This window comes from Anthonomus grandis, chromosome 7 (genome assembly GCF_022605725.1).
Source record: "Anthonomus grandis grandis chromosome 7, icAntGran1.3, whole genome shotgun sequence".
NCBI lineage: Eukaryota > Metazoa > Arthropoda > Insecta > Coleoptera > Curculionidae > Anthonomus > Anthonomus grandis.
In genome coordinates this window covers 29,759,226-29,775,043 of record NC_065552.1, presented here as the reverse complement: position 1 = coordinate 29,775,043, position 15,818 = coordinate 29,759,226, and the positions used below count along the sequence as shown (strand labels likewise).

Genomic DNA, 15,818 nt, shown 5'->3' with positions numbered 1-15,818 from the left:
CTAAAAACCTTATATAGTAAATTACTTAAAATGTTTATATGTTTTAGGATTAGTAATACTGGTACCCTAAAAAAAGTGAAAGAACTTAAAGTGTTGGACGGTAAAACAGCTCAGAATATTTTGATCTTACTTAATGGCAGTCTAAAACACATGGTTTATGACGACATCAAAAAAGCGTTGCTCAGATGCGATCAGAATATTCTAACTCAAAGTGTTACAGAACAATTAATACAGGTAAGTTTCTAGGTTTATAACTTTTAGAAAGCAACGCGAATAAAACATATAAATGCCACAGTTTTATGAAAGTTAAGATTTAATGAATCTATAAATATGTAGGCGTTCGGTAAGATTCGCAAAAAATCGAATATCGCAAAATTTAGAATAATTTTATAAAACGGCGACAATCTTAAGTTAATAGTATTGTAAAAGTATAAGAGGCATGGTTTAGGTTTATAATTCTCCATAGGAAAAACAGTTTAGCAAATAACCATATTTGCAATGAATATCTATTTAAATGAGTACAAATTTATTTAACCAATTATTGAATGGAAAATTCATATTGAAGCATAATCTGAAAATGTTGATTCTTCATTGCAAGGTTTTTGCAGGTACCTGGTCATTTTACATCTGAGAATTAAAGACTCCAGATGGTTTTGCTTGAAGCGAATTTTTAAAGAAAAAGCCTATCTATTGATATTTTTTTTGTGAGTCTGATTTTTTTTTGTGAGATTAAGATATAGCCTTTTCTAGGGCAGTTTTAAATAAACAGATAGAGAGTTTTTTTAAGCTTTCCTGTGTGATAAAGATTCCAAAAAATGGACGTAAACGTGTCTTCCGGGACTATTCAACGTCGTTTAGTGGATTACCAGCGAGAGAACCTGCCAAAAAATCCTTCTTATATAAGAAACATAGGGACGCAAGAATGATACTTGCTAGGTTTCATTAAAACTGGATTACCCACAATTGGAAAAAGGGACTTTTTTCTGATCAATCTAAATTTCTTATGTCAATTTGTAAGACGTCTTGCAGGAAAAAGGCTTGACCCAAAGTACGTTGCTACAACTGTAAAATATAGTGGCGGCAATATAGTGTGCAGCTTTTTGGCTTATGGAATAGGTCTGCCTTATGTGAAATGGAAAATGCCTCTAAAATTCACATTCCAACATGACAACGACTCGAAACACACCAGGCTAAAATTGTAAAAAAGCGGTTTACTGAAAATGTCCTGCTTTTTAAGTTTTTTGTAAATTTTTTCATCATTTAATTGTTTATAACTTTCCCAATTTTTTATGAACATAGCCACTTTTCTAATACTAGCTAGCATAATGTTCTAGATATTATTCTAAAGCTATCGTACGTATTTTTAGGATCCTTACATCTATTTTGAAACTTTTTTAATTTATTGACTTTAGTATTAATTAATATAACTAATATGAACTTTATATCTTATAAAGTGCTTGAAACTTATATCTTTCAATTAATATGATTCCTAAATTAACTTTTCCTATTAAAATTTTTGTATTTTTTCTCCTTAAATTTAATACTTTTTAGATATAAAGTATAACAGGATCGTTATTTAACAGTCATGTATTTTATTTTAGTATTTACCACCACCAGACCAACTAAAAAAGCTGAGCGAATTATCGGATCGTTACAACGAACTAACGGAAGCAGAGCAGTTTTGCGTTAAAATGTCGGAGGTGAAAAGACTGCTGCCGAGACTAAAATCGCTTAGTTTTAAACATCATTACGTGGAGATGGTCAGTGATACAAAACCTGTAAGTACATTGCTCCGTTGTTTTATTTAGCTGATATCGGGTTTTTTATTTTTATATTTTCTTTTAGGACATTGTAGCAGCGACGGCCGCATGTGAAGAAGTAAAACGAAGCAAAAAATTCGCTAGGATTTTGGAGTTGATTTTACTTATGGGCAACTACATGAACACTGGTACCAGGAATGGCGGTGTATACGGTTTCGAGATGAGCTTTTTGACTAAAGTATGCAATTTTTATTTTTCTCTTCTGATTTGTTTTTATGTTATTTATTTTTTCTTAGTTAACAGGCACAAAAGACTCGACAAACAAACAAACGTTGTTACACTACATAGCGGAAACCGTGGAGACCAAGTGGCCGGAGTTACTTAATTTTTATGATGAAATGCCTCATATAGACCGGTAAGCCTATAAATAAAATATATCTTTAACATACCTAAGTAAAAAACACCAAATAAATATCGGGAAATAAAATTTCATATATGCCGATTTTTTATTTCCCGATATTTATTTGTAGATAGGTATATAATACCTATATATAATCATCAAGAACTTTTAAATATATTTAATAAGCAGAATCAACATATCTTTAGTTTTATCCACAGAATATTGACAACTAAAACAAAAGTTTGAAACTTTGTCTAGAGCCTTAAAGAACTTGAGGTTGGAACATGCATTAACTTGCCAACGTTTTATTATTCCATGAAATTGTGCATCATATCGGTGATGTCTCATCTATAGAGCGGTAAAAATGTGGAATGGATTGTAATATAATGTTCAAGGTTTATTGCTCTTTAAATTTGAAACGCCATTTGGTGATATGCTGCTTCATGAGCAAGCCATGTATTTTACGTCTAATTTTACCTACAACAAGAAGGTAAAGTATCGGAAATCGAACCCCTAACACCCTGTATTTAGAATTGAAAATATTTGATGTACAAAAATACTGACGTAGTTCGAAAATGTTGTTTTATTTGAATAATTGCTTCCAGAATAATTATTAATAGGATTATGTAATACAAGTAGAATCAAGACTCGTCGCCATGGGGTTGGTTTTTAACATCCTTATTGTTATGTTCGAAAAAGATCCCGACGTCTTTTGGTCTTTTGCAATGCTGTAACAGAATGATGTGCTACAAATTTTCATTTTCCCATCCGCAAGCTTTACTCTTATAAATGCATAATCTTGTTTTAAAAAAATTATTTTTCAACTAATATGCCGAGCGTCTAAGATCGGTGTTTGTAATACAAGGGTATTTTAAGCCTTAGGTACCCCTGAATAAGCTTTCTGTACTGGAGAACCGCTCCAGTACAGAAAGCGTATTACAAAAATACTCAGTAGAGAATTCCACCCATAGTAACAGAATTTTCATAAAAAAGGTTTTCACATATTTGTATAACGAAACAACCATCGCTCATCAATCACCCTGTATCTAACAGAAGAATACTTAAACAACACTGGTGACTATTATGCTAGATGGAAAAAAAAACTTTATTTGAGGGGGTCAGAAGCCAAGGGGTCTAAGTAACAAATTAAGAGTTTTGAGAATGTTTGATTTAAAGTTTTAGGTCATTAAAAAATATTCGGTGATATTTTATATTTCTGTTTTTATTAAATATTGTAATTTTAATGTTTCAAAACGCATTTCATAAATTCTAGACATCATTTTTTGATTTATGTAAGGCTTTTTTGCGAGTTAAAACTTATAGGCCAGTCACTTAAACCCCTTTGCCTTAAAAATAAAATACATAACAATTTACCAAAATAAAGAAATATTTATTCTAATGGAGAAATTAACACGAACTCAATATAAAGAAAAACATATTAATCATCATCGGATTCAAAATTTCTGTAAGTGTCTGTATCCTCTTCTTGGGTGACATTAATTTGTTGTTGTTGAAGCCTTGAGGTTTTTCCTTCATATAACAGATCCTTGTAAAATGTATGATGGACAGGCGGAACAAAAGGTAGTAGCTGCAAGAGATTTTGATACTTGGCCAGTTTGATTTTTGGTGGGGTAACATGCAAACTTGGCAATGCTACAGTGGTTGGCTGATTCCTTGGGCGTCCAGAAGTATTTTTTTGTTTTAGGTCCATTATATAAAATGCGATTTCTTGGTACAACCGACTTCTTTATAAAACATCTTGTAAGGTTCGGCTTTTTCAAAATGCAACCATTGCATCTTACTAAGGCCTACAATGTTTGGTTTCATGTAGCTATCCATTGGATAGTCCTAAGGCTGCATTTTAACCACAATAAATTTGCGACTAACGCCTCCCACAAAATGGATCCAATCATCAGGAGTAAATATGTTTGTAAGCTTCCTTTTTTATTTTTCTATAAGGGCAAACTCCTGGTCGCACTCCATGAACGAATGGCCCGAGACAAGAAATTGATGATCTACGCTTTTGATGTGGGTATGTTGCACAATATAGGTTCAGAATTTCACTATATTTTTATTTTTACTTTGTCCGCCGCAGTTGTCACTGAAAGCGTCTATATGTGTAACAGTTGGTGGCAGACATTCAATATATTTGATTAGACATGATAAAACCTCCTAAGACCTTTTCGCTGCCATTCCCTCATGCCACATATACATGTTGCCAGTACCAATAGCTAGATCATGTATTCCAAGGTTGTATGTCCAAAGTTGACGTAAATAGTAAACTTTGCTGCATGTAACAAATGGAGTGGGTAGAGCTTTTTGTAGGTCAAAACATATGGCACGACGAGTCTGGGGGGATTCTTTAGCTAAGATAGTGGCCTGATTCTTCAAGGATTTAACAGAAGACACTTTCCTTAAATGAATCTCGTGGTCGCGGAGTAAGACTCTCTTTTTTTCAGAACCTGGATCTAGGGCATCCATTTTGATTTTTAAAATATCGCAGGTTGAGCAAGTGTCGGACGTGTAATGCCGGTGAAAACTAAGGTTGAACTGAGTGTTCAAAAATATCACGGAATTTGCTGATTTTTCGTCGTTGTGAACAAAAGAAGTCTTTATACAAACTGTACATTTTTGAAATTTTTAATTCTGGAGATAGATATTTAGGGTTTGGGTTATCCTTTCTTGTATAATGGCTAATAAACTTAGGAAAGGAATGTATATGCTCTTTCACTAAATTGATAGTGTCCTCGCTTAGTTTATTTCCAGAAGTATGACGACCTCTTTGGTGTGTATGGGCGATTCCTGTTTCTTTATGTTTACTGACAGCGTTATAGAACCTCTTCTGAGAAATATCCAACGTACACAAAAAAAACTGCTTACAAACGCGATAATTTTTCAACGTTATGATTGTGCTGACGTTTTTTTGAGAAACTGCAAGTCGATTGGGTCGTTTAGGAATATGCTTAGAAACACATGAAACAATGAATGAAGTTTGCAAGTTCCAACGATTTTGTTTCTTTCCGAGATCCCAGAAATCTGAAAATATAGACATGCGCACTTCTTCGGTAAAATGTTCATTACATTTATATCTACAAATGTAATTGTACGGTTTAACTGATTTTGCTTCATGAACTTCACACAGACGGCGGTCCAACGTACCTTTGGCTAGAGTTACGGTTTACCGAGTTTTGCTTCGGATCGCTTCCACTGTGTTTTTCGTGTTCTTTTCTTGGATGTATTTGCTTGAGGTTCTCTTTCTGTTATGCTAAGCTCTGAATCTGAAGAAGACTGTGAGCTATTTTGATTTGGGACGTAGTCCATATCAACATCGGAATTATCACTAAACGGATCTAAAAATTTAAAAAAAATAACGTCAAGGAAAATATATTTCAACAAATTATAATATAGCACTTTGAGAACTTACCATTTTGGTCTTCATCAGAAGTAACCATTTTGATTTTAAAAAAAAACTTCAAAACAACTTAAAAACTGTAAAAACTTGCAAAACTTAACCTCTTCCACTTCGCACGTAATCTACTAAATGACTGATGCTTGAGTGGCAAAGGGGTTGAAGCGCACTTAGTTCCCTATGTCAATTAACAATACGGGCGACTGAATCTGCTGATTTTCTCAACAGTTCATAGAGAGCAGCACTAGTATTGAAACGCACTTAGTTCTCTTTGCCATGATATAAAATAATGTTTCACCATTCAGTTTTTACACTTAGATCGATTTCTGAAAAAATGTCACTTGGACCCCTTGGCTTCTGACCCCCTCATTTAAGAAAGTTGAAGGACCTCTTTAACGGAAAAAATAGAAAAATATGACGTTTGGTTGCACAATTTTGGATATATTTAATTAAGATAAATCGATAAATGTAATTATTTATCTTTTTGTACTGTTGCTGCATGTGTTATTGAGAGATGAAAAACTTAGTTTAGAAAAAGGCAGATGGAAAAATCTGGGTCAAGGAAAAAATATCAGTTTAAAAACACAAAATTTAGAATATTTTTTTATGAAATAATTTTTTTTTCATAAATGTCTGGAATGTTCCTTGTTCAAAGTAATGAACATTGAACAAATATTCTTGTGGATGTATTTATATAAAACAATGTTTTAATATTTCAATTTATGATGTTAATATGTTTTGTGAATAACAGAGGTGGTCATAAACTCTATTAAGAGACTTATTCATTTCTATTGTATTTTTGTTAAATTTTGTTATGTCGAATTTTACTTCTTTAAATTGTCACACATTATCAATTCCCTGATATACCTTGACGAATCTTTGTGTTGAAGTCCAGAATGTGAATGTCCAGAAGTATTTCTTTCTATCTTTTTAATACCTTTGTCCCGTAGACCATTCTGATGAAAAAAACATTCAGGATAATAACGGTTTCTATTTAATTTTTAGTGCGAGTAGAGTATCATTGGACACAATTCAAAAAACTCTTAGACAAATGGATGCGAGCTTAAAGGGCCTTAAGACGGACCTTCAAAATAGTAAAGAGCCTCAAAGCGAGGACGACAAATTTGTTGACGTGATGGATGTATCCTTTTTAACATTTTATATTCAAAGTGCATTTAATTTTAATCACAGTTTTCCTTAATGAACGTATCTTAGGACTTTTCGAAAGTGGCACGTGAGCAATGTGACGTGATGCAAGAGATGTTAAAGAAAATGGAGAGTCTCTACAGCGATTTGGCTGAATATTACGCCTTTGACAAACAAAAATATTCGTTAGAGGAATTCTTTACGGATTTGAAGACTTTTAAGGATAGTTTTATTGTAAGTACCTTTTTGCTTGGTTTAAAAAACTCGACTATTTTCAAAGTACATTTCAGCAAGCCAAAAACGAAAATCAAAAAGAACGCGAACTAGAAGAGAAAAAAGAGAAGATGAGATTAGCGAAGTTAAAACAGGAGCAGGATAGGGAGGAACGAAACAAGCGGAAACTGATCGATATGAATCCTAAGCAGAATCAAGAGGGAGTCATGGACAGGTATAATTTTGTCTTTTATATTAATTATGTCATTTTATTATTAATTTTTTTAATTTCAGTTTGCTTGAAGCATTATCCTCTGGCAGCGCATTTGGAAAAAAACGAAAAAAGAAAAAGGGGAACCAGACCTTTAGGAGGTAAGTTAACCTTCATTTAGTTTTACCCGTCTTTTTGGTGGTAAATAACAATATCATTTTAATCTGGGCTGTTTGTTGAATGTGCGTGTTTTTTTTTTTTAATAAGACGATCACTCGGATGATTTTGAAGGTAAGCAATATAATCGATAAAAATGTGAGTTCTTTTAAATGTAATTTTATTACAATTTTTATTAAGACTGCGAGGAGGAGAACAACCGTTACATATCAAGAGGTAGGATTATGTTATGAATATCAGCTCTATTTATTTATGTTTTAAATTTGAACTTATGAGGTACTAGATTATACTGGCATTGGTCAAGAGCTCCAGCCCTCCAGAGCCAGAATTTTTGAACCTCTGAAAAGTGAAGATTTCTAAATTTGAGATTGACCACTTTATTAGTCCCACGGTCTGTTTCCATATATAGCTTATCTATAAAATCTTAAATTGTTCAGAAAACATAAAATAAGGTTTAACAGGCTCTATCAAATCAGGTGTTTAGAAAAATATTTCAATAAAGCCTTGCTTAATTTAATGTTTTTAAAGTGATCCAAATTTTTATAGAAAGTAAATAATCACGAACTTAACCAAGAAAAATGCAGATAGCTCCAATATTTTTTATTATTGTTATTTTTAATGTTATGGTTATTATTTGTTTCTACAACTTTGCCTTGTTTCTCTTTTTCTGGTTATTGATTGCAATTCTATGACATGCGTACTATAATTTACTGATAAATGGTTTTTTTGTGAGAAATATTTTGTTGTAAGATTTATTAGTCCCTCTCTTTCTATCTTCCATAAAGCCTTGAAGATGAATTAAATATAATTCGAAACATCGGCAAGAAACAAATATTTTCTTTAGCACTTGACCAATTTACCTAGAAATCACCACATCTGATAATGTTTCTATTTTAAGTTTAAAGTTTCTAATGATTCCTTGCTAATGTTTCTAAATGATCATTGGACAACATTTTTTAGAGTTAACTTTGCATGCAACAGCATGTTTGCACAAAATGAAATTATGAACCGATCATTTAAGAGCTTTTATCCGTAAAGAAGAAGTTTTTAGTATACCTTTTGTCAGAATTGTAACTATTCGCGGGCTGATAAGTAAGCAAGATTAAGGGCAACTTATTTACAAATACACTAACGTATCTTTCTTGATTTTCTTCAGCAGTTTCTTGAGATATAAATCAAACAAAAAAAACTTGATGCACTGAAGATATTCAATTTACCCGAATAACTTAGTTTTAGTTAGTTCCCTGCCTGATATCCCAACTATTTAAAGGCTTATCCAAGAAATAATGGGGGTCTCTAAGCTCTTTTAGTTCACTTAACAGTGGCCAGGCATGTTTTGTTAGTTTTCCTTATATTGCCTTAAAAAGATCAGAGAATCGACAAATGCCTTGATAAGAGAGATTTCATGCAATCATAACGTACAAAACATACAATTTTAGCAGGATATTTTTAGATTTTTCTAAACAGTATTACCGGCCTAAGTTTTTAAGAATTGAATAATCTCATTTATTTAATCTTTATTAATTATAAATCAAGGCGATTACAGTACTTATAGAATGTTTCTCCTGTCAGAGAGGATGCACTATTCATTAAGGTTTGAATTTTTTTATCAGAACTTTTGCATTTTTTTCAATAAACACCCAAGTTTCACATTTAATACATCGCAAGTTACAATTGATATCTAAAGTTTCAAAATTAATTTAGTTTTGTCTAATGTGTATTTAATCAAATACCGTGAATTCCAAGTATGTGTTAACTGAAGAGAACAAATAGAGACATTAAAACGTATAAAATACTTGTACAGACATACAAACATGTAATAAAATACTTTAATTCATGTATAAAGAAATTGAATAAAATTACAAATTGAAAAAATTTAAAATTTTTTTAATTATTGCCCATTTCTTTTTCTTAAAAATTTAAAATATAACTAAATCAAATATTAGTCGGGGACAGGGTATAATAATAATATGTATAAAAATAAATTAAAAAAATAAAGTTTAATAATGATATTGAGCGCAGAAAAAATTCCAGAAAAACATGACATTCTTTAAGATCATTTAATTTAACTTCAAACAGAAATAATCATGTATTTGCTAATCACTTAGCAAATATAAAAGAAATAAGCAATTTTTTTGGTAAATTTTAAAAAATCCTACGGATTGTACTATAACAATCAGTTACTATAATGACTTTCCTCCATATAATAATTCGCATTTAACTAGTGTAAGCGATGTTAATAAAATAAATTGTGGTTTAAGATCTGATGCTGCAAGTTTTGATAATATTAATCTTAAAATGATCAAGTATTGTAGTCGATTTATAGATACATTACGCATATTTTCAATTGTTGTATTAAGACAAGCCATTTTCCAGATAAATGGAAAATTTCTATAGTTAAATGATCGTCGAATCATTAGTATATTGCCCGTTTTGTCTAAAAATGTTGTAAAGGTATTGTATAACCAAATTTATCTCTTTGTAACCGATAATAAGATCATTCCTGAAAGTCAACGCGGATTTAGAAAACAATTTAGTACTTCTATTACTTTACTAGATGTTGTTGATGATATTATTTCCGCAACTGATCAAAAACTTAATACTGCACTGGTTCTCCTAGACCTAGATTATTCAAAAGCTTTTGACACTGTTATTCATCAACTCCAAATTAGAGCACTATGGATTTTCTAGGCAATCACTAAATTTAATTTGTTCATATTTCTCTAATAGATATCAAAAAATTTGTTGCAACGATATTTTTTCTGAACAAATTCAACTTTTATCCTTGTGTCCCGCAAGGCTCTATCCTGGGACCATTGTTTTTTATTTTATACACTGCCGACATATTAAAATCTTTAAATCATTGTAAAGTTATAGTGTATGCGGATTACAAACAGATTTTTTACATGCCTCAAATATCATTACTCAGGATTTACAATTATCATATCAACTTTCTACTGACGTAGTCTTAAGCATAAACCGTTAAAGTCCGGTTTAATGGTTTTTGGACCTAAAGTCAATCATATTTTTCTGAGTCTAAATTTTAATATTTACATTAATAATATGAGACTTCCTGTTGTAAACTGTGCAAAAAATTTATGTGTTATTTTTGATTCTGATCTACGATTTAAAGAACATGTTAAAGGTGTTGATACAAAAATCATACTCATCGTTAAAGACATTATACAGCAGTCGTCATTTTTTAAGTTTACCATTGTGTAAACTTCTTAGCGAGTCACTTGGGTTGTCTAACCTAAACTACTGCCTCAGAAAATATGACCATATATCTCATACACTTAATAACTTGAATTGGTTAACGATAGAGAATCGTAGATTGCTTCATCTAGGAGCTAGTTATTTATAAAAATAGTTACTAACCCATCCTTGCCGGCTAAAATTAAAAATAAATTTATTTTTCTGAAATAGCATTCATTCGGTAAATATTCAAAATAATAATATGATGCGATGCCTCAGCATCGAACTAGTATGTTTCAGAGAAGTTTTACGTGTAACAGCATAAAATTGTTCAACTCTTTACCAGGAAATCTAAAAATTTTAAGTGAACAACAATTTAAAAAACCAGCAAATAAAAAATAAGCAAATAAAAGCATGAATATTTTTTTTATATTTACACGATTTGTTTTTAAAAAAGTACCTGGGCTTAGGTTCTTTTTTTGCATTTAAATTATTATGTTATTTTTTATTTTTTTATGTATATTTCTTGTTTTTACTTGACATTTGGAAGTATTTGTAATTTATATTTTGAACGTTATTGTAGATTTAAATACTTACGTAGATTTTGTAGTAAGATTGTACGTTGGTTTTCAATGTTCAGTAGAGTAGTCCTAAACTAGATTGCGCTCTGTGTTACCATGTAACTTTTTTTGCTAATAAAAAGACTTCTATTATTATTATATTAGAAAATATTTCTTTGGACATTTTCTCTATTACCATAGAAATATCCCATGTCTAATTAAATCCACCCTATATAGTTTTCAATTGAATTTTAACAAATTTGGCAACGTGTATATTTTTTTTCAAGCTGAGAGAAGAGCACAACTACAGAGGTCGCGTTCCAGGACTGGACTTATAGCGGGAAGAGAATTAACCAGGTAATGTTTTGATATGTTTTTTTTTAACTAATATTGTTAACATTTTTTTTTTAAATTTAACCACATAATAGTATATTTAGGCATGGATTTCTATTTCTACTACGGTACATTTAAGTATGAAGATGCAGAAACTAAATATTGCCATGATACACAGTAATAACAAAACAAAAGATATTTTGCTTGATACTGGAAAGAATTCCATGCCTAAGTGTTTTTTTTTAATTACTCTTGCAAAAATATGGGTGTTATAGACGAGTCCAATCTTTCAAAATCGAAGACCTACAAAACTTCGTACTAAGAGAAAAACTACATAGTCTGGGAGATTGGGATGAATACGTATGCTCGACTTCGCTGGTTGATTTGGTTTTTTGAACTAAAACTGTTTCATCTTAAAACGTAAAGTACAACTTGGTGGCTTTCGTGGCTTAACTTATGCCTTGCTTTAGTTTGCATTTTATTAACAGCCGCTTATGGGTTTTATAACAAACTACTAAATATTACGTGCTGTTCCTGACTGAAGCCCTGAACGGATAAGCGCGTATATCTGTTCAAATTATAAAACGAAATGTAGTGTAAGAAAGACGTTTTATTTATTAGTATGTATTAAATCAAAGTAATCATACCTCAGTTTGATTTTATATTTATTCTTATATTACTCCATATAATTTATTATTTTGTTTGAGAAAGTGGAAAATATTTTATTATTTATCTTAACTGTCTGAGTATTACATTTGCTCCAGAAATAAAGTGTTGCCATTAAATTAGCTTTATTAATTAAAAGCGATATTTTTTTCTAAGATTGGCATAACTAAATTATACATTGCTGTAACATTTATCAAATCCCATCGTGAGCAATGCATTTTCTAAAATTTCCTAAATAATTAGTCAAATCAATAAATTTTATTTAAAACTACAAATTCCATGTTATTTTTTGATAAGCACTGAGGATGCAATGGATTAATATTAATAACACAATAAATGCGTTATTTGTATAATATAGAACTGTGATAGATGTTAGACTCAATAGACGTGACATTCCTTAAACCACTGTCTAGTCACTAAGTCACTTGTTTTTGTTGTTGTTTTCTTGTTTATGAATTTCTTCTCTCCATTTTCAGCCATTACAACCTCAGTTAAATAAATAAATTTTCACGTAGCAACTTGTTTTATATTAATTGTGTAACTGTCCTTAGCTAAGATTTCATTTTGTGTCATGACTTGGATAAGGACTGAGAGTTTATTAACCTTTTCTTCACAAAGGTTGCTGACCTACTTTCCTTTTGGCCTTTGGTTTTGTTAGTCCAACAGAATACTTATTAATGTATCGATCTGTTACTCTTAATGTCCACATTATCTATGTTGTTTAAATAAATAAATTTCTGCTTCTCGGAAGAGTTGATTAAGGTTGTACTATGTTTTACTCCGTATTTTTTGATAAACGTAATAGGTGTTAACATGACATTTCCCTAAATTTATTTTACAGGCTTAGTTACTTTAGTCATGTTTTACACCAATCTGATAGTAGTGGTATACAGGTGACCATTATTACGTACACCATGTCTGGTACCTACGTACTACATACACCATATCTGGTGGTATATATCTGTTCGTAATACCTACACTTGGTTATAAGAACTTTCTCTTTCCCCAGTGTTGCTGAGAATCCTGCAGAGAATCTTGGCTTCAGTCCAACGGCTATTGTGGATCTTTGACCAATTTGCTCTTTCTTTTGCATTCCCGAGGAATGTTCTGTTTCTTTTCGTTTGATATTCGCAAGTTATTCTTATTTCTCCGAACTCTAGGCCTCTGAGTGGTGGTCTTAATGAGCTTCTTCGAAAAAACTTTTGGCTAAAAATTCGTACTTAAGTTGTTGGACTTTTTCCTTTAAACCGATGTTTTTATGGCTTCGTTGTGGTTCTTCACAAAGATATCTAAAGAGGCTTAAGTCTCTATTAGTTTAGATCGTAAATATAATTAAAGATCTGATACTGTTGATGTAGGACTGATGTTGATGTGTCAAACCAGATCTACAAAGAAGACAGTTCCGAAGAAAAACTTTCCAAAGAAAAAGGAATCATTACTATTACAAAACCCACATTATGTATGCCAGTGGCATTATAATTCCAACTGCATACATAATGTGGGTTTTCATCTGAAAACTGCCTTATAGGAAATTTACTTTCCAACGCTGAAATAATAGCCAACGCTATAAGGCACAACTAAAAGCTAAATGTGAATAAGGTTTTAAGGAAAACAACTATTACGTTTAGCCTTTAATTTCTTAGCGCTAAGCAGTGTCTTAAGTTCACCAGTCCAAATTCTCAAACTGAAGCATACCCGAAATATCGGCTTACTTGCTACACATCAAATTACCGGGATCTGTAGCCCATATCCCATGATACATGGAACTCTACCATGTTTGATAGTAGCCAATATACAGTGTGTTTCAGAACTATGGGATCAAACTTCTAGGGGTTATTCAGTGCGACAGTAGAAAACATTTGAGTATAGGGACCCATATCCGGAAAAAGCATCACTATCGCTCTAAGACGCGTTAAAATTTAGAAAGACGATGAATTACCTAATTAGGATTTAATGCATTTAGTTTTTGCCTTTTGTACATCATATCATCACAACAATTGTTCAGAATGTCAATTTCGATGTTTAAAAATTTTATAGCTGATGATTTTAAACAATTTACCGGCGCTTGTGTGTTATTATCTTTAAAAACCATAACAGAGATTTTTTTGTAGCTGTATTCCATATCGCCTTAGTCGTGCTCACTTATTTGTGAAGTTTGCAGGAATTTAACAAAAATTAATTGTTGCTAATGGAAAACTTTATCATTCGGGCCCAAAGTAGTAGTAAAAATATGGAAATAGAATGAGGAAAGTGAAGTACGACCTAATTAAGCCATATCAGAAAATATGGAAAACGTTGCCAGCTATGACGTTAATCTTAAATTCACCACAGATGCGAAGTGCGTAAAAAAACTGTTGTTGCGAAATTCATACACGCAAAAACGACAGCATCGGCCTAAGGAATAAATAAATAATGAAGTGAAATTAATAAAAACGCTATAGGTTCAATTAGAAATGATATGAAAATAATCACAATTTATTATGACAGCACCGTTATGCCTTAAAAACATCTGCATACAACAAATATCGTATAAAACTCTTTCTAATCAAACTTCTCGTAATCTTAAGTTGAAGTTATATTAAGCAATGTTGTACTACATTTTCATCTCCGAATTTTTTAAGGAATATGCGTTTTTCGTTATAATGCTGACATTTGTAATTTTTAAGAATTGTATATTTCGAATGATCTTATGCCTGCAATTTTCCAAGAATTTTAAAAAAATTCTAACTACATATACATCTATTTTGTATATTAGAAAGGTTAAACATCAAATTGAAATATAATTTTGTAATTAATTTTATTTTTACTTTTCAGCGAAATCCTTGCGTGATAGATGACACTATCAACGAGCTCCCTCTAGTGAGACACAACGAATCCATCTTAGCTCAATAAAATTACGAGTCCTCTATCGACCCCTATAGAGGATGTACTTCAAACAGCGACCCCTTCCTAATTTATTCAACTAGATTTAAAGCACTGTATATAATGTGTAATTACGATCTGTATATTTGCAACCTTTTTTTACAAGAATAGCAGTAAGTCGAATAATCTCTCTTGTGGGAATTAGAGTTTGTGTTATTTTTTTGTAGAAGCATATATTTCGTTGTTGACCTTATTATTTCAAGAATATTGTTTCATTTAAATGACACTTTAGGTACCATCTTCCATATTTTTTTCAGTTTGCAACTAAGTGTCTCAATAATAATTAAATACTGCCCAACCATGGTTGTTTAAAAAGTGATATACATAATATAAGAGCTTCCTCATGCTTTTTTACGTAAATAATTACAAATATTTTGACGTCAAGTATTTTTTTTTAGTAGGAACTTATGGGATTACTACTTAGTCAAACATGTAATTTTATACAAGATGAGTTTGAAAAATGATCATTTCAAAATAGGTCTTGTACATGGGTGTATCAAAAACATACGTGACTATGAATAATTTTTTGAGCCCCCTTGTGAGTCCTTAATTTCGAAGCGCTTTCTTAATGCAGTTTTTGCAATAAATATGTGTTTATATATACAAGATATTTTTTATAAATATGTGAATAAGAAATTCTATGCAATATCTATTTTATTAAAGTTTTTGTTAAGTTGTTATATCGTGTCTTGTTTTTTAACCTATTTTCTTGAAAGTGTAATGTGGTAAGTACATAAAATATAATTTGGTAGTGTGCGTTAATTTATATAAGGTTTTAAAAAATGGTTAGGTACTTTTCTCAAAATTTTGTGGGTTGCCAAAATTT

The 15,818-nt window shown here is 31.2% G+C and overlaps 1 protein-coding gene across 1 annotated transcript in view; it reads left to right on the top strand.

The window, feature by feature from the left end:
* Window positions 1–15,672, top strand: part of LOC126738220 (protein diaphanous) — a 49,047-nt gene extending 33,375 nt beyond the window's left edge. The window contains 11 exon segments of the mRNA XM_050443441.1: window positions 48–234; window positions 1,602–1,778; window positions 1,846–1,998; window positions 2,057–2,175; window positions 6,575–6,710; window positions 6,785–6,949; window positions 7,006–7,163; window positions 7,223–7,261; window positions 7,263–7,300; window positions 11,359–11,428; window positions 14,885–15,672. Of these exon segments, the coding sequence (XP_050299398.1) occupies window positions 48–234; window positions 1,602–1,778; window positions 1,846–1,998; window positions 2,057–2,175; window positions 6,575–6,710; window positions 6,785–6,949; window positions 7,006–7,163; window positions 7,223–7,261; window positions 7,263–7,300; window positions 11,359–11,428; window positions 14,885–14,900 (1,258 nt within the window). The 3' untranslated portion in view covers window positions 14,901–15,672.
* The last annotated feature ends 146 nt before the right edge of the window (window positions 15,673–15,818 follow it).